The following is an 18,798-nucleotide window of genomic DNA, read 5'->3' as shown; positions in this document are numbered from 1 at the left end:
ACGGACATCCTGTGTGGCTGAGGAAATATGAACTCCAGATCTGCCCACACAAACACTCACACACACACACACACACACGGACAAAGCTTTACTTAGTACGCTGTTTGGGGATATAACATTTTATAATATGTTTAACTTTCAAAAAATTCTAAATAGCATGTTGTACAGTTAGTCAATTGTAAATACTTTTATTAAGCTATATGTAGGTGAGAATTCTGGTTCGGTTTAGGAGATATTTTACTAAACAACAGTTGCATACTTCTCACGGTCTTCTACAACATGAGCCGACCTGTGGCGAGGTGAACCTTGTCTAGAAGTCCTGGTCATAGTTTCCACATCTCCACTGAGTGACCTGTCTTTTGTACACGTACTGCTTAGGAAGGGGGTCACAGTCAGGTATGTACACACACACAACACACAACATACTTATTGGACCGTGCAGGAAGAGCAACAGCATGACGTCACCAAAACATTCCCATCTAAAATAGTAGTGAGTGCATATATTTAATACTCTAAATGCGTACTGCATTAGCATCGAACAGCCCCCGTGATATGCAACTTTTCAGGGAAGTTAGGAACCAATATACACAGGCAGTTAGGAAAGCTAGCTTTTTCAAACAGAAATTTGCATCCTAACTCAAAAAAAGTTCTGGGACACTGTAAAGTCCATGGAGAATAAGAGCACCTCCTTCCAGCTGCCCACCACTGAGACTAGGAAACTCTGCCACCACCGATAAATCCACTATAATTGAGAATTTCAATAAGCATTTTTCTACAGCTGGCCATGCTTTCCACCTGGCTACCCCTACCCCGGTCAACAGCCCTGCACCCCCCACAGCAACTCGCCCAGGCCTTCCCCATTTCTCCTTCTCCCAAATCCAGTCAGCAGATGTTCTGAAAGAGCTGCAAAATCTGGACCCCTACAAATCAGCCGGGCTAGACAATCTGGACGCTTTCTTTCTGAAATTATCTGTCGAAATTGTTGCCACCCCTATTACTAGCCTGTTCAACATCTCTTTCGTGTAGTCTGAGATTCCCAAAGATTGGAAAGCAGCTGCGGTCATCCCCCTCTTCAAAGGGGGAGACACTCTAGACCCAAACTGCTACAGACCTATATCTATCCTACCCTGCCTTTCTAAGGTCTTCGAGAGCCAAGTCAACAAACTTGACCAAGACCATTTCGAATCCCACCGCACTTTCTCCGCTATGCAATCTGGTTTCAGAGCTGGTCATGGGTGCACCTCAGCCACGCTCAAGGTCCTAAACGATATCTTAACCGCCATCGATAAGAAACAATACTGTGCAGCCGTATTCATTGACCTGGCCAAGGCTTTCGACTCTGTCAATCACCACATCCTCATCGGCAGACTCAATAGCCTTGGTTTCTCAAATGATTGCCTCGCCTGGTTCACCAACTACTTCTCTGATAGAGTTCAGTGTGTCAAATCGGAGGGCCTGTTGTCCGGGCCTCTGGCAGTCTCAATGGGGGTGCCACAGGGATCAATTCTTGGGCCGACTCTCTTCTCTGTATACATCAATGATGTCGCTCTTGCTGCTGGTGAGTCTCTGATCCACCTCTACGCAGACAACACCATTCTGTATACTTCTGGCCCTTCTTTGGACACTGTGTTAACAACCCTACAGACGAGCTTTAATGCCATACAACTCTCCTCCCGCGGCCTTCAACTGCTCTTAAATACAAGTAAAACTAAATGCATGCTCTTCAACCGATCGCTGCCTGCACCTGCCCGCCCGTCCAGCATCACTACTCTGGACGGTTCTGACTTAGAGTATGTGGACAACTACAAATACCTAGGTGTCTGGTTAGACTGTAAACTCTCCTTCCAGACTCACATCAAACATCTCCAATCCAAAGTTAAATCTTCCTATTTCGCAACAAAGCATCCTTCACTCATGCTGCCAAACATACCCTCGTAAAACTGACCATCCTACCGATCCTCGACTTCGGCGATGTCATTTACAAAATAGCCTCCAATACCCTACTCAATAAATTGGATGCAGTCTATCACAGTGCCATCTGTTTTGTCACCAAAGCCCCTTTATCTTGGCCAGGTCGCAATTGTAAATGAGAACTTGTTCTCAACTTGCCTACCTGGTTAAATAAAGGTGAAATGAAATAAAATAAAATGTACTGGTCCCCCTTGGGAATTGAACCGACAACCCTGGTGTTGCAAGTGCCATGCGCTACCTGCTGAGCCATATTTATTGATTTCTACAAAATCAATAAAACAGTCCAGCCCAAAAATGAAACGTATCTGTTGTTCTTGTTTTAACCTTGACTTTTTCATGACGTGTCCTTGTACACGTACTGTTTAACTGATGTGTGTGTATATAAGGAGGGGGTCTGAGCCTCATAAAGTGCATCATATATGAAGAGGTATTGTTTCAGAATGAGGGGTGCTGTAGCTCTGCTTGTGTTGCTGTTCTGTCTGTCTGGGGCATGGACTCAGGAGGAGAGTGGAGGGTGTTCTGTCTGTCTGGGGCATGGACTCAGGAGGAGAGTGGAGGGTGTTCTGTCTGTCTGGGGCATGGACTCAGGAGGAGAGTGGAGGGTGTTCTGTCTGTCTGGGGCATGGACTCAGGAGGAGAGTGGAGGGTGTTCTGTCTGTCTGGGGCATGGACTCAGGAGGAGAGTGGAGGGTGTTCTGTCTGTCTGGGGCATGGACTCAGGAGGAGAGTGGAGGCTGTTCTGTCTGTCTGGGGCATGGACTCAGGAGGAGAGTGGAGGGTGTTCTGTCTGTCTGGGGCATGGACTCAGGAGGAGAGTGGAGGGTGTTCTGTCTGTCTGGGGTATGGACTCAGGAGGAGAGTGGAGGGTGTTCTGTCTGTCTGGGGCATGGACTCAGGAGGAGAGTGGAGGGGTCAGAGAGAGTGACATCACTCAACAGGGACACAGTGCAGGGAGAGAGAGCCGAGGGATCGAAGCTACAGATACGACCAATGAACAGACCACCACCCCTGACATCTGGGATGAGATGAAGGAGCTGAGAGACAGGTGGAGGAGCTGACGACAGAGAGATTTGTTTTAAAACTACTATGGAGCTGAAGAGAGGTTTCAAGTAAAACAACAGTCATTCAGGATCCAGAATCAGTCATTGAAAGAGGAGTTATGTCTCACATGATTGTTGACATCTAAGGCCTGTCTCTCTGTTGTTGTTCTGATATACACTACATATAAAAAAAAGTATGTGGACACCCTTTCAAATGAGTGGATTCTGCTATTTCAGCCACACCAGTTGCTGACAAGTGTATAAAATTGAGCACACAGCCATGCAATCTCCATAGACAAACATTGGCAGTAGAATGGCTGAAGAGCTCAGTGACTTTCAACGTGGCACCGTCATGGGATGCCACCTTTCCAACAAGTCAGTTCGTCAAATCTCTGCGCTGCTAGAGCTGCCCCGGTCAACTGTAAGTGCTGTTATTGTGAAGTGGAAACGTCTAGGAGCAACAACGGCTCAGCCGCAAAGTGGTAGGCCACACAAGCTCACAGAACGGGACCGCTGAGTGCTGAAGCGCTTAGCAAAGTACAAATCGTCTGTCCTCGGTTGCAACACTCACTATTGAGTTCCAAACTGCCTCTGGAAGCAACGTCAGCACAATAACTGTTGGTCGGGAGCTTTATGAAATGGGTTTCCATGGCCCAGCAGCCGCACACAAGCCTAAGACCACCATGCACAATGCCAAGCATTGGTGGAGGAGGAATGATGGTCTGGGCCTGTTTTTCATGGTTCGGCCTAGGCCCCTTAGTTCCAGGGAAGGAAAATCTTAACACTACAGCATACAATGACACTCTAGACGATTCTGTGCATTCAACTTTGTGGCAACAGTTTGGGAAGGCCTTTCCTGTTTCAGCATGACAATGCCCCCGTGCACAAAGCGAGGTCCATACAGAAATGGTTTGTCGAGATTGGTGTGGAATAACTTGACTGGCCTGCCCAGAGCCCGGACCTCAACCACATCGAACACCTTTGGGATGAATTGGAACGCCGACTGTGAGCCAGGCCTAATGGCCCAACATCAGTGCCCGACCTCAATAATGCTCTTGTGGCTGAATGGAAGCAATGTTCCAACTTCTAGTGGAAAGCCTTCCTAGAAGAGTGGAGGCTGTTATAGCAGCAAAGGGGGGGGGCAACTCCATATTAATGCCCATGATTTTGGACTGAGATATTCAACGAGCAGGTGTCCACATACCTTTGGTCATGTAGTGTACATCATCTAAAGGACAGAACAAAGTGAATGCTCTCTAACTGGGACAGTGTTTCCTCTCCTGTGTTCACAGACAGACCAAAGGTAGCTTTCTCTGCTGGTTTGACTGATTCAGGATCTGTAGGCCCATTCAATACGGAAACCACACTGGTATACTCCAGGGTCATCACCAACATCAGCAAGGCCTACAGCCCGATTACAGGTAACTTTCACCAAGTGACAGCCGGGAGATACCTGTTTCTGTCCTTCCGCGTGCCCGAGTTGAAGTGGAGAAAAGTAATGAGTTGACCCTTCTCTTCTTGTCCTCTGCTGCAGGTGCCTTCACAGCACCAGTGAGAGGAGTCAATTACATCCGAGTCACTGCTTCTCATACTGGGAGTTTGGAGTACATGGGTATATCCATGTCCAAGAATGGGCAGAGTATCATGAGTGTCAGGGATATAATGCTGGAGGTTATGAGACACTGTCTAATGGACTCAGCCTTGAGCTAGAGGAGGGAGATGTGGTGTACATGCGTCTCCCTTTAGGGAACAGGCTCGTTGATAGCAGAGAAAATCGCAACACCTTCAGTGGCTTCCTGCTCTTCACTGTGTGAGAACGTCATGGATGCTTGTAAGGGTCTAATGTGAGCCAAAATGGCTCCTCTTACTTCTATCAATAAAAACGTCTTGAAAACAAGTAGAATCGTGCATCTTTTGTAAAGTACTGATCCAACCACCGAAGGGTCGTGATTATGGGTCAGGTGTTTGCAGTAAAGGACAAAACATAAAAAACTATGCTAAAACATTTAAATATCTTCGTTTACGTTCTGCTATTTTGTTAAACCTACTACACACAGTCTCCAATGTGTTAATAGTATGTTGTACGGTTAGTCAATTGTAAATACTGTTAGTGAGCTGTATGTAGGAGAGAATTCTGGTTCACTTCGTTATAGATCATTTCCTAAACAACAGTTGCAGCCTTCTCACGGTCTTATACAACACGGGCTGACCTGCTTGCGAGGCGAGTCTTATCAGAATGTCCCTGGCTATAGTTTCCATTTCTCCGTTGAGTGACCTGTCTCCTGTGCATGTGCTGCTTAGGAAGGAACACATAGACACACAGTCAAACACACACTATTGTTTTTGGACGGCGCAGCACTAAGGAAGAGTGTAACGGATGTGAAATGGCTAGCTAGTTAGCGGTGGTGCGCGCTAATAGCCTTTCAATCGGTGACGTCACTTGCTCTGAGACCTTGAAGTAGTGGTTCCCCTTGCTCTGCAAGTGCCGCGGCCTTTGTGGAGCGATGGGTAACGATGCTTCGTGGGTGACTGTTGTTGATGTGTGCAGAGGGTCCCTGGTTCGCACCCGGGTCGGGGCGAGGGGACAGACTAAAGTTAAACTGTTACAAGAGCAGCAACATTCCGTCACCAAAACATTCTCGTCTTGGTCTGAAAAAGCACCCTGCTTTTAAGCGCAACAACATTCCAACACGATAGCAGCAGGTAGTTGACAACAGCTGACGTCAGGGGATCCTTCACTAAACAACAGGTGCAGACGTCTCACAGTCTTATACAACATTGATAGAGCTGACCAGCCCCAAAACGTGATCAAATCTTCTTGTTTTAACCTTGACTTTTTAATGACGTGTCTCTTGTACACGTACTGTTTAACTGATGTGTGTGTTTATAAGGAGGGGGTCTGAGCCTCATAAAGTGCATCATATCTGAAGAGGTATTGTATCAGAATGAGGGGTGCTGTAGCTCTGCTGGTGTTGCTGTTCTGTCTGTCTGGGGCATGGACTCAGGAGGAGAGTGGACGGGTCAGAGAGAGTGACATCACTCAACAGGGACACAGTGCAGGGAGAGAGAGCCGAGGGACCGGAGCTACAGAGGTGACCAGCGAATGTACGACCATGCAACCTGACATCTGGGATGAGATGAAGGGGCTGAGAGACATGGTGGTGGAGCAGAGAGAGAAGCTGAGGACGATGGAGGGCAGAGTGACAGCCTGTGAGGGTGAGGTAGAGACACAGAAAAACACAGTGATGGACCTAAGAATCCAGCTGATGGTCACTAAGGCCAAAGTGGCGGAACTGGAAAAAGATAATGCAGGTAACATTGGTCTATATATACTGAACAAAAATATAAATGCAACAATTCTACTGAGTTACAGTTCATATAAGGATGTCAGTCAATTGAAATAAATTCATTAGGCCCTGATCACCCAAGTGGGTGGGCCTATGCCTTCCCAGGCCCACTGGGAAGCAAGGCCCATCCAATCAGAATGATTTTTTTTCCACACAAAAGGGCTTTATTACAGACAGAAATACTCCTCAGTTTCATCAGCTGTCCGGGTGGCTGGTCTCAGACGAAGAAGAAGCCGGATGTGGAGGTCACGGACTGGCGTTGTTACACTGCGGTCGTGAGGCCGGTTGGATGTGCTGACAAATTCTCTAAAACAACGTTGGAGGTGGCTTATGGTAGAGAAATGAACATTCAATTCTCTGGCAACAGCTCTGGTGGACATTCCTGCAGTCAGTATCAACACTTGATACATCTGTGGCATTGTGTTGTGACAAAACTGCACATTTTAGAGTGGCCTTTTATTGTCCCCAGCACAAGGTGCACCTGTGTAATGATCATACTGTTTAATCAGCTCCTATATATGCTCCTATATATGTGGCATATATATCCTATATATGCCACACCTGTCAGGTGGATGGATTATCTTGGCAATGGAGAAATGCTCACTAACAGGGATGTAAACAAATTTGTGCACAACATTTGAGAGAAATAAGCTTTTTGTGCATATGGAACATTTCTGGGATCTTTTATTTCAGCTCATGAAACATGCGACCAACACTTTACATGTTGCGTTTATATTTTTGTTCTGTATACATTAGTTGAATCAATATCATTACTAAACCACAAAACATGTTTCATATTTTGCTGGTGGAATATTGGTGTGTCTTTGATCTTCTTCAGCCCTGGAGGCCAGACTGAGAGCCAGTGAGAGAGAGCTGACCACCACGAAGAATGATGTTGAGGAACTGAAGAGACAGAACACAGGTAATGAAAGATCCAGACCCGGCCGTTGAGAGAAGAACTACAGCTCACATGGCCCACATCTAGCGTATCAGCCTGTTGTTGTTTCAGTCACAGAGCATTCCACTGAACTATCACCGTGGGGACAGAACAGAGTGAACGCTCTCTAAATGGGACTGTGTGTTTTCTCTCCTGTGTTCACAGACAGACCAAAAGTGGCTTTCTCTGCTGCTGGTTTGAACAATAATGGACCCATAGGCCCCTTCAATACTGACGCCAACCTGGTCTACACCAGAGTCATCACCAACATCGGCAAGGCCTACAGCCCAATTACAGGTAAGCTACCTGTTTCTGTCCAGAGGTGTTATTCCGTGTGCCAGAATTGAAGTGGAGAAAAGTAAAGAGTTGACCCCTCTCTTCTTGTCCTCTGCTGCAGGTTCCTTCACAGCACCAGTGGGAGGAGTCTACTACATCAGATTCACCGCTGCTCAACATGGGCGTAGTTCAGATTACATGGGTATATCCATGTTAAAGAATGGGCAGGCGATCATGTCTAACTATCATTACAATAGCCACGGATACTGGATCCATTTATCTAATGGAGTCATTCTGGAGCTGGAGGAGGGAGACGTGGTGTACATGTGTCTCCCTGCCAGCTTCCGGCTCTATGACAACACATATAATCAAAACATCTTCAGTGGCTTCCTGCTTTTCACTGTGTGAGAACATCAGAAATACAGTAATGGTCTCATGTGAAGAAGAGTTTGTATGTCAGGGCCTCGTGGAGCCACAAAGGCTCCTCTTACGATCAATAAACACATCTTGAAAAGGGGAGAAGAATCACACATCCTTTGTAAAGCACAGATCTAAAGATCTATGGGTCATCATTATGAGCCAGATTTACTAAGTGACAATACACCAGAAACAATGCTAAATCACACACTATACTGAACTGTACACTACTGAACTGCCCCCTCTCTCCATCCCTCAGCGTTAAAGACCAGAGCCAGTGGCCCAAATCACAACGTAGAACAACTCATTTATATGTTAACAATGCCTGAGGTCACTGGGCTATTGATAGCACGGTTTTACTCACTCATTAAGTTGTGTCGTTTTATATGGCTGTTATTGTTTTAAGTCATATTCTTGGCCTCTCCCTTTCTCTGGTCTGTCCAACCGGGTGTGTCTCCCTCTCTCCCTCTGTTTTTCTGTCTCTGTTTTTCTCCCCCTGTTTCTCTCCCTCTGTTTCTCTTATTTCTCTCCCTCTCTCCCTCTGTTTCTCTGTTTCTCTCTCTATCTCTCTCCCTCTGTTTCTCTCCCTCTATCGCTCCCCCTCTCTCTCTCCCTCTATCGCTCCCCCTCTCACTCCCTGTATCGCTCCCCATCTCTCTCTCCATCTGTTTCTTCCTTCCTTCTCTCTCTCTCTCTCTCTCTCTCTCTCTCTCTCTCTCCACCTCTCTCCCCCTCTCTCTCTCTATCTCACTCTCTCTCTCTCTCTCTAAGGCTTAGTAGTGTATGTTAGGATGCCCTCCCCCTTGTTAGAGGACAGACATGTTCCACCCCCCCCCTGTTAGAGGACAGACATGTTCCTCCCCACTGTTAGAGGACAGACATGTTCCCCCCCTTGTTAGAGGACAGACATGTTCCACCCACCTGTTAGAGGACAGACATGTTCCACCCCCCCCTGTTGGTGGACAGACATGTTCCACCCCCCCCTGTTAGAGGACAGACATGTTCCACCCCTTTGTTAGAGGACAGACATGTTTCACCCCCCCTGTTAGAGGACAGACATGTTCCACCCCTTTGTTAGAGGACAGACATGTTTCACCCCCTGTTAGAGGACAGACATGTCTCACCCCCTGTTAGAGGACAGACATGTTCCATCCCTTTGTTAGAAGACAGACATGTTCCACCCCCCCCCCCCCTGTTAGAGGACAGACATGTTCCACCCCCCCCTGTTAGAGGACAGACATGTTCCACCCCTTTGTTAGAGGACAGACATGTTCCACCCCCCCCCCCTGTTAGAGGACAGGCATGTTCCACCCCTTTGTTAGAGGACAGACATGTTCCACCCCCCCCTGTTAGAGGACAGACATGTTCCACCCCCTTGTTAGAGGACAGACATGTTCCACCCCCTTTGTTAGAGGACAGACATGTTCCACCCCCTTGTTAGAGGACAGACATGTTCCACCCCCTTGTTAGAGGACAGACATGTTCCACCCCCCCCCCCCTGTTAGAGGACAGACATGTTCCACCCCCTTGTTAGAGGACAGACATGTTCCACCCCCCCCCCCCCCCCCCTGTTAGAGGACAGACATGTTCCACCCCCCTGTTAGAGGACAGACATGTTCCACCCCCCCTGCTAGAGGACAGACATGTTTCACCCCTTTGTTAGAGGACAGACATGTTTCACCCCTTTGTTAGAGGACAGACATGTTCCACCCCCTTTGTTAGAGGACAGACATGTTTTACCCCTTTGTTAGAGGACAGACATGTTCCACCCCTTTGTAAGAGGACAGACATGTTCCTCCCCCCTGTTAGAGGACAGACATGTTTCACCCCCTTGTTACAGGACAAACATGTTTCACCCCCTTGTTACAGGACAAACATGTTCCACCCCCCTGTTAGAGGACAGACATGTTCCACCCCCTTGTTAGAGGACAGACATGTTTCACCCCTTTGTTAGAGGACAGACATGTTCCACCCCCTTTGTTAGAGGACAGACATGTTTCACCCCTTTGTTAGAGGACAGACATGTTCCACCCCCTTTGTTAGAGGACAGACATGTTTCACCCCTTTGTTAGAGGACAGACATGTTTCACCCCCTTGTTAGAGGACAGACATGTTTCACCCCTTTGTTAGAGGACAGACATGTTCCACCCCCTTTGTTAGAGGACAGACATGTTTCACCCCCTTGTTACAGGACAGACATGTTCCACCCCCTTGTTAGAGGACAGACATGTTCCACCCCTTTGTTAGAGGACAGACATGTTCCACCCCTTTGTTAGAGGACAGACATGTTCCACCCCTTTGTTAGAGGACAGACATGTTTCACCCCTTTGTTAGAGGACAGACATGTTCCACCCCTTTGTTAGAGGACAGACATGTTCCACCCTCTTTGTTAGAGGACAGACATGTTCCACCCCCTTGTTAGAGGACAGACATGTTCCACCCCCCCCTGTTAGAGGACAGACATGTTCCACCCCTTTGTTAGAGGACAGACATGTTTCACCCCTTTGTTAGAGGACAGACATGTTCCACCCCTTTGTTAGAGGACAGACATGTTCCACCCCTTTGTTAGAGGACAGACATGTTCCACCCCCCCCCCCCCTGTTAGAGGACAGACATGTTCCACCCCCCTGTTAGAGGACAGACATGTTCCACCCCCTTGTTAGAGGACAGACATGTTCCACCCCCCTGTTAGAGGACAGACATGTTCCACCCCCTTGTTAGAGGACAGACATGTTTCACCCCTTTGTTAGAGGACAGACATGTTCCACCCCCTTGTTAGAGGACAGACATGTTTCACCCCTTTGTTAGAGGACAGACATGTTTCACCCCTTTGTTAGAGGACAGACATGTTCCACCCCCTTTGTTAGAGGACAGACATGTTTCACCCCTTTGTTAGAGGACAGACATGTTCCACCCCCTTTGTTAGAGGACAGACATGTTCCACCCCTTTGTTAGAGGACAGACATGTTTCACCCCCTTGTTACAGGACAGACATGTTCCACCCCCTTGTTAGAGGACAGACATGTTCCACCCCTTTGTTAGAGGACAGACATGTTCCACCCCTTTGTTAGAGGACAGACATGTTCCACCCCTTTGTTAGAGGACAGACATGTTCCACCCCTTTGTTAGAGGACAGACATGTTTCACCCCTTTGTTAGAGGACAGACATGTTCCACCCCCTTTGTTAGAGGACAGACATGTTCCACCCTCTTTGTTAGAGGACAGACATGTTTCACACCTTTGTTAGAGGACAGACATGTTTCACCCCTTTGTTAGAGGACAGACATGTTCCACCCCTTTGTTAGAGGACAGACATGTTCCACCCCTTTGTTAGAGGACAGACATGTTTCACCCCTTTGTTAGAGGACAGACATGTTCCACCCCCTTGTTAGAGGACAGACATGTTTCACACCTTTGTTAGAGGCAAGACATGTTCCACCCCCTTGTTAGAGGACAGACATGTTCCACCCCTTTGTTAGAGGACAGACATGTTTCACCCCTTTGTTAGAGGACAGACATGTTCCACCCCTTTGTTAGAGGACAGACATGTTTCACCCCTTTGTTAGAGGACAGACATGTTCCACCCCCTTGTTAGAGGACAGACATGTTCCACCCCCCCCTGTTAGAGGACAGACATGTTCCACCCCTTTGTTAGAGGACAGACATGTTTCACCCCTTTGTTAGAGGACAGACATGTTCCACCCCTTTATTAGAGGACAGACATGTTCCACCCCCTTGTTAGAGGACAGACATGTTCCACCCCCTTTGTTAGAGGACAGACATGTTTCACCCCTTTGTTAGAGGACAGACATGTTCCACCCCCTTTGTTAGAGGACAGACATGTTCCACCCCCTTGTTAGAGGACAGACATGTTTCACCCCTTTGTTAGAGGACAGACATGTTCCACCCCCTTTGTTAGAGGACAGACATGTTTCACCCCTTGTTAGAGGACAGACATGTTTCACCCCTTGTTAGAGGACAGACATGTTTCACCCCTTTGTTAGAGGACAGACATGTTCCACCCCTTTGTTAGAGGACAGACATGTTCCACCCCCTTGTTAGAGGACAGACATGTTCCACCCCTTTGTTAGAGGACAGACATGTTCCACCCCCTTGTTAGAGGACAGACATGTTCCACCCCTTTGTTAGAGGACAGACATGTTTCACCCCTTTGTTAGAGGACAGACATGTTCCACCCCCTTGTTAGAGGACAGACATGTTCCACCCCTTTGTTAGAGGACAGACATGTTTCACCCCTTTGTTAGAGGACAGACATGTTCCACCCCCTTGTTAGAGGACAGACATGTTCCACCCCTTTGTTAGAGGACAGACATGTTTCACCCCTTTGTTAGAGGACAGACATGTTCCACCCCTTTGTTAGAGGACAGACATGTTTCACCCCTTTGTTAGAGGACAGACATGTTCCACCCCTTTGTTAGAGGACAGACATGTTCCACCCCTTTGTTAGAGGACAGACATGTTCCACCCCCTTGTTAGAGGACAGACATGTTCCACCCCTTTGTTAGAGGACAGACATGTTCCACCCCTTTGTTAGAGGACAGACATGTTCCACCCCTTTGTTAGAGGACAGACATGTTCCACCCCTTTGTTAGAGGACAGACATGTTCCACCCCCTTGTTAGAGGACAGACATGTTCCACCCCTTTGTTAGAGGACAGACATGTTTCACCCCTTTGTTAGAGGACAGACATGTTCCACCCCTTTGTTAGAGGACAGACATGTTCCACCCCTTTGTTAGAGGACAGACATGTTCCACCCCCTTGTTAGAGGACAGACATGTTCCACCCCTTTGTTAGAGGACAGACATGTTTCACCCCTTTGTTAGAGGACAGACATGTTCCACCCCCTTTGTTAGAGGACAGACATGTTTCACCCCTTTGTTAGAGGACAGACATGTTTCTCCCCTTTGTTAGAGGACAGACATGTTTCTCCCCTTTGTTAGAGGACAGACATGTTCCACCCCCTTTGTTAGAGGACAGACATGTTCCACCCCCTTGTTAGAGGACAGACATGTTTCACCCCTTTGTTAGAGGACAGACATGTTCCACCCCCTTTGTTAGAGGACAGACATGTTTCACCCCTTGTTAGAGGACAGACATGTTTCACCCCTTGTTAGAGGACAGACATGTTTCACCCCTTTGTTAGAGGACAGACATGTTCCACCCCTTTGTTAGAGGACAGACATGTTCCACCCCCTTGTTAGAGGACAGACATGTTCCACCCCTTTGTTAGAGGACAGACATGTTCCACCCCCTTGTTAGAGGACAGACATGTTCCACCCCTTTGTTAGAGGACAGACATGTTTCACCCCTTTGTTAGAGGACAGACATGTTCCACCCCCTTGTTAGAGGACAGACATGTTCCACCCCTTTGTTAGAGGACAGACATGTTTCACCCCTTTGTTAGAGGACAGACATGTTCCACCCCCTTGTTAGAGGACAGACATGTTCCACCCCTTTGTTAGAGGACAGACATGTTTCACCCCTTTGTTACAGGACAAACATGTTTCACCCCCCTGTTAGAGGACAGACATGTTCCACCCCCTTGTTAGAGGACAGACATGTTTCACCCCTTTGTTAGAGGACAGACATGTTCCACCCCCTTTGTTAGAGGACAGACATGTTTCACCCCTTTGTTAGAGGACAGACATGTTCCACCCCCTTTGTTAGAGGACAGACATGTTTCACCCCCTTGTTACAGGACAGACATGTTCCACCCCCTTGTTAGAGGACAGACATGTTCCACCCCTTTGTTAGAGGACAGACATGTTCCACCCCTTTGTTAGAGGACAGACATGTTCCACCCCTTTGTTAGAGGACAGACATGTTTCACCCCTTTGTTAGAGGACAGACATGTTCCACCCCTTTGTTAGAGGACAGACATGTTCCACCCCTTTGTTAGAGGACAGACATGTTCCACCCCCTTGTTAGAGGACAGACATGTTCCACCCCTTTGTTAGAGGACAGACATGTTCCACCCCTTTGTTAGAGGACAGACATGTTCCACCCCTTTGTTAGAGGACAGACATGTTCCACCCCTTTGTTAGAGGACAGACATGTTCCACCCCCTTGTTAGAGGACAGACATGTTCCACCCCTTTGTTAGAGGACAGACATGTTTCACCCCTTTGTTAGAGGACAGACATGTTCCACCCCTTTGTTAGAGGACAGACATGTTCCACCCCTTTGTTAGAGGACAGACATGTTCCACCCCCTTGTTAGAGGACAGACATGTTCCACCCCTTTGTTAGAGGACAGACATGTTTCACCCCTTTGTTAGAGGACAGACATGTTCCACCCCCTTTGTTAGAGGACAGACATGTTTCACCCCTTTGTTAGAGGACAGACATGTTTCTCCCCTTTGTTAGAGGACAGACATGTTTCTCCCCTTTGTTAGAGGACAGACATGTTCCACCCCCTTTGTTAGAGGACAGACATGTTTCACCCCTTTGTTAGAGGACAGACATGTTTCACCCCTTTGTTAGAGGACAGACAGGTTTCTCCCCTTTGTTAGAGGACAGACATGTTTCTCCCCTTTGTTAGAGGACAGACATGTTCCACCCCCTGTTAGAGGACAGACATGTTTCTCCCCTTTGTTAGAGGACAGACATGTTTCTCCCCTTTGTTAGAGGACAGACATGTTTCTCCCCTTTGTTAGAGGACAGACATGTTTCTCCCCTTTGTTAGAGGACAGACATGTTTCTCCCCTTTGTTAGAGGACAGACATGTTCCACCCCCTGTTAGAGGACAGACATGTTTCTCCCCTTTGTTAGAGGACAGACATGTTTCTCCCCTATGTTAGAGGACAGACATGTTTCTCCCCTTTGTTAGAGGACAGACATGTTTCTCCCCTTTGTTAGAGGACAGACATGTTTCTCCCCTTTGTTAGAGGACAGACATGTTCCACCCCTTTGTTAGAGGACAGACATGTTCCACCCCCTTGTTAGAGGACAGACATGTTCCACCCCTTTGTTAGAGGACAGACATGTTTCACCCCTTTGTTAGAGGACAGACATGTTCCACCCCCTTTGTTAGAGGACAGACATGTTTCACCCCTTTGTTAGAGGACAGACATGTTTCTCCCCTTTGTTAGAGGACAGACATGTTTCTCCCCTTTGTTAGAGGACAGACATGTTCCACCCCCTTTGTTAGAGGACAGACATGTTTCACCCCTTTGTTAGAGGACAGACATGTTTCACCCCTTTGTTAGAGGACAGACATGTTTCTCCCCTTTGTTAGAGGACAGACATGTTTCTCCCCTTTGTTAGAGGACAGACATGTTCCACCCCCTGTTAGAGGACAGACATGTTTCTCCCCTTTGTTAGAGGACAGACATGTTTCTCCCCTTTGTTAGAGGACAGACATGTTTCTCCCCTTTGTTAGAGGACAGACATGTTCCACCCCCTGTTAGAGGACAGACATGTTTCACCCCTTTGTTAGAGGACAGACATGTTCCACCCCTTTGTTAGAGGACAGACATGTTCCACCCCTTTGTTAGAGGACAGACATGTTTCACCCCTTTGTTAGAGGACAGACATGTTCCACCCCCTTGTTAGAGGACAGACATGTTTCACACCTTTGTTAGAGGCAAGACATGTTCCACCCCCTTGTTAGAGGACAGACATGTTCCACCCCTTTGTTAGAGGACAGACATGTTTCACCCCTTTGTTAGAGGACAGACATGTTCCACCCCTTTGTTAGAGGACAGACATGTTTCACCCCTTTGTTAGAGGACAGACATGTTCCACCCCCTTGTTAGAGGACAGACATGTTCCACCCCCCCCTGTTAGAGGACAGACATGTTCCACCCCTTTGTTAGAGGACAGACATGTTTCACCCCTTTGTTAGAGGACAGACATGTTCCACCCCTTTATTAGAGGACAGACATGTTCCACCCCCTTGTTAGAGGACAGACATGTTCCACCCCCTTTGTTAGAGGACAGACATGTTTCACCCCTTTGTTAGAGGACAGACATGTTCCACCCCCTTTGTTAGAGGACAGACATGTTCCACCCCCTTGTTAGAGGACAGACATGTTTCACCCCTTTGTTAGAGGACAGACATGTTCCACCCCCTTTGTTAGAGGACAGACATGTTTCACCCCTTGTTAGAGGACAGACATGTTTCACCCCTTGTTAGAGGACAGACATGTTTCACCCCTTTGTTAGAGGACAGACATGTTCCACCCCTTTGTTAGAGGACAGACATGTTCCACCCCCTTGTTAGAGGACAGACATGTTCCACCCCTTTGTTAGAGGACAGACATGTTCCACCCCCTTGTTAGAGGACAGACATGTTCCACCCCTTTGTTAGAGGACAGACATGTTTCACCCCTTTGTTAGAGGACAGACATGTTCCACCCCCTTGTTAGAGGACAGACATGTTCCACCCCTTTGTTAGAGGACAGACATGTTTCACCCCTTTGTTAGAGGACAGACATGTTCCACCCCCTTGTTAGAGGACAGACATGTTCCACCCCTTTGTTAGAGGACAGACATGTTTCACCCCTTTGTTAGAGGACAGACATGTTCCACCCCTTTGTTAGAGGACAGACATGTTTCACCCCTTTGTTAGAGGACAGACATGTTCCACCCCTTTGTTAGAGGACAGACATGTTCCACCCCTTTGTTAGAGGACAGACATGTTCCACCCCCTTGTTAGAGGACAGACATGTTCCACCCCTTTGTTAGAGGACAGACATGTTCCACCCCTTTGTTAGAGGACAGACATGTTCCACCCCTTTGTTAGAGGACAGACATGTTCCACCCCTTTGTTAGAGGACAGACATGTTCCACCCCCTTGTTAGAGGACAGACATGTTCCACCCCTTTGTTAGAGGACAGACATGTTTCACCCCTTTGTTAGAGGACAGACATGTTCCACCCCTTTGTTAGAGGACAGACATGTTCCACCCCTTTGTTAGAGGACAGACATGTTCCACCCCCTTGTTAGAGGACAGACATGTTCCACCCCTTTGTTAGAGGACAGACATGTTTCACCCCTTTGTTAGAGGACAGACATGTTCCACCCCCTTTGTTAGAGGACAGACATGTTTCACCCCTTTGTTAGAGGACAGACATGTTTCTCCCCTTTGTTAGAGGACAGACATGTTTCTCCCCTTTGTTAGAGGACAGACATGTTCCACCCCCTTTGTTAGAGGACAGACATGTTCCACCCCCTTGTTAGAGGACAGACATGTTTCACCCCTTTGTTAGAGGACAGACATGTTCCACCCCCTTTGTTAGAGGACAGACATGTTTCACCCCTTGTTAGAGGACAGACATGTTTCACCCCTTGTTAGAGGACAGACATGTTTCACCCCTTTGTTAGAGGACAGACATGTTCCACCCCTTTGTTAGAGGACAGACATGTTCCACCCCCTTGTTAGAGGACAGACATGTTCCACCCCTTTGTTAGAGGACAGACATGTTCCACCCCCTTGTTAGAGGACAGACATGTTCCACCCCTTTGTTAGAGGACAGACATGTTTCACCCCTTTGTTAGAGGACAGACATGTTCCACCCCCTTGTTAGAGGACAGACATGTTCCACCCCTTTGTTAGAGGACAGACATGTTTCACCCCTTTGTTAGAGGACAGACATGTTCCACCCCCTTGTTAGAGGACAGACATGTTCCACCCCTTTGTTAGAGGACAGACATGTTTCACCCCTTTGTTACAGGACAAACATGTTTCACCCCCCTGTTAGAGGACAGACATGTTCCACCCCCTTGTTAGAGGACAGACATGTTTCACCCCTTTGTTAGAGGACAGACATGTTCCACCCCCTTTGTTAGAGGACAGACATGTTTCACCCCTTTGTTAGAGGACAGACATGTTCCACCCCCTTTGTTAGAGGACAGACATGTTTCACCCCCTTGTTACAGGACAGACATGTTCCACCCCCTTGTTAGAGGACAGACATGTTCCACCCCTTTGTTAGAGGACAGACATGTTCCACCCCTTTGTTAGAGGACAGACATGTTCCACCCCTTTGTTAGAGGACAGACATGTTTCACCCCTTTGTTAGAGGACAGACATGTTCCACCCCTTTGTTAGAGGACAGACATGTTCCACCCCTTTGTTAGAGGACAGACATGTTCCACCCCCTTGTTAGAGGACAGACATGTTCCACCCCTTTGTTAGAGGACAGACATGTTCCACCCCTTTGTTAGAGGACAGACATGTTCCACCCCTTTGTTAGAGGACAGACATGTTCCACCCCTTTGTTAGAGGACAGACATGTTCCACCCCCTTGTTAGAGGACAGACATGTTCCACCCCTTTGTTAGAGGACAGACATGTTTCACCCCTTTGTTAGAGGACAGACATGTTCCACCCCTTTGTTAGAGGACAGACATGTTCCACCCCTTTGTTAGAGGACAGACATGTTCCACCCCCTTGTTAGAGGACAGACATGTTCCACCCCTTTGTTAGAGGACAGACATGTTTCACCCCTTTGTTAGAGGACAGACATGTTCCACCCCCTTTGTTAGAGGACAGACATGTTTCACCCCTTTGTTAGAGGACAGACATGTTTCTCCCCTTTGTTAGAGGACAGACATGTTTCTCCCCTTTGTTAGAGGACAGACATGTTCCACCCCCTTTGTTAGAGGACAGACATGTTTCACCCCTTTGTTAGAGGACAGACATGTTTCACCCCTTTGTTAGAGGACAGACAGGTTTCTCCCCTTTGTTAGAGGACAGACATGTTTCTCCCCTTTGTTAGAGGACAGACATGTTCCACCCCCTGTTAGAGGACAGACATGTTTCTCCCCTTTGTTAGAGGACAGACA

General features: G+C 47.7%; 1 protein-coding gene across 1 annotated transcript; it reads left to right on the top strand.

The window, feature by feature from the left end:
* The first annotated feature begins 5,949 nt into the window (after positions 1-5,949).
* Positions 5,950-8,600, top strand: LOC139531376 (uncharacterized). Its single transcript, XM_071327836.1, has 4 exons — positions 5,950-6,323; positions 7,197-7,280; positions 7,461-7,592; positions 7,693-8,600. The coding sequence occupies exons 1-4, from the start codon at positions 5,957-5,959 to the stop codon at positions 7,977-7,979; spliced, it is 870 nt and encodes a 289-aa protein (XP_071183937.1). The 5' UTR covers positions 5,950-5,956; the 3' UTR covers positions 7,980-8,600.
* Positions 8,601-18,798: the final 10,198 nt, after the last annotated feature.

Source organism: Salvelinus alpinus, chromosome 10 (genome assembly GCF_045679555.1).
Source record: "Salvelinus alpinus chromosome 10, SLU_Salpinus.1, whole genome shotgun sequence".
NCBI lineage: Eukaryota > Metazoa > Chordata > Actinopteri > Salmoniformes > Salmonidae > Salvelinus > Salvelinus alpinus.
The sequence above is the reverse complement of the archived record's forward strand: the minus strand, read 5'-3'. Positions and strand labels throughout refer to the sequence as shown.

Excerpts from the sequence above, each read along its gene's own strand:
- LOC139531376 (XM_071327836.1), top strand. The coding sequence starts at position 5,957 with ATGAGGGGTGCTGTAGCTCTGCTGGTGTTGCTGTTCTGTCTGTCTGGG. Across the intron at positions 6,324-7,196 it reads ACTGGAAAAAGATAATGCAG|CCCTGGAGGCCAGACTGAGA; the intron begins GTAACATTGGTC and ends GATCTTCTTCAG. Across the intron at positions 7,593-7,692 it reads GGCCTACAGCCCAATTACAG|GTTCCTTCACAGCACCAGTG; the intron begins GTAAGCTACCTG and ends CCTCTGCTGCAG.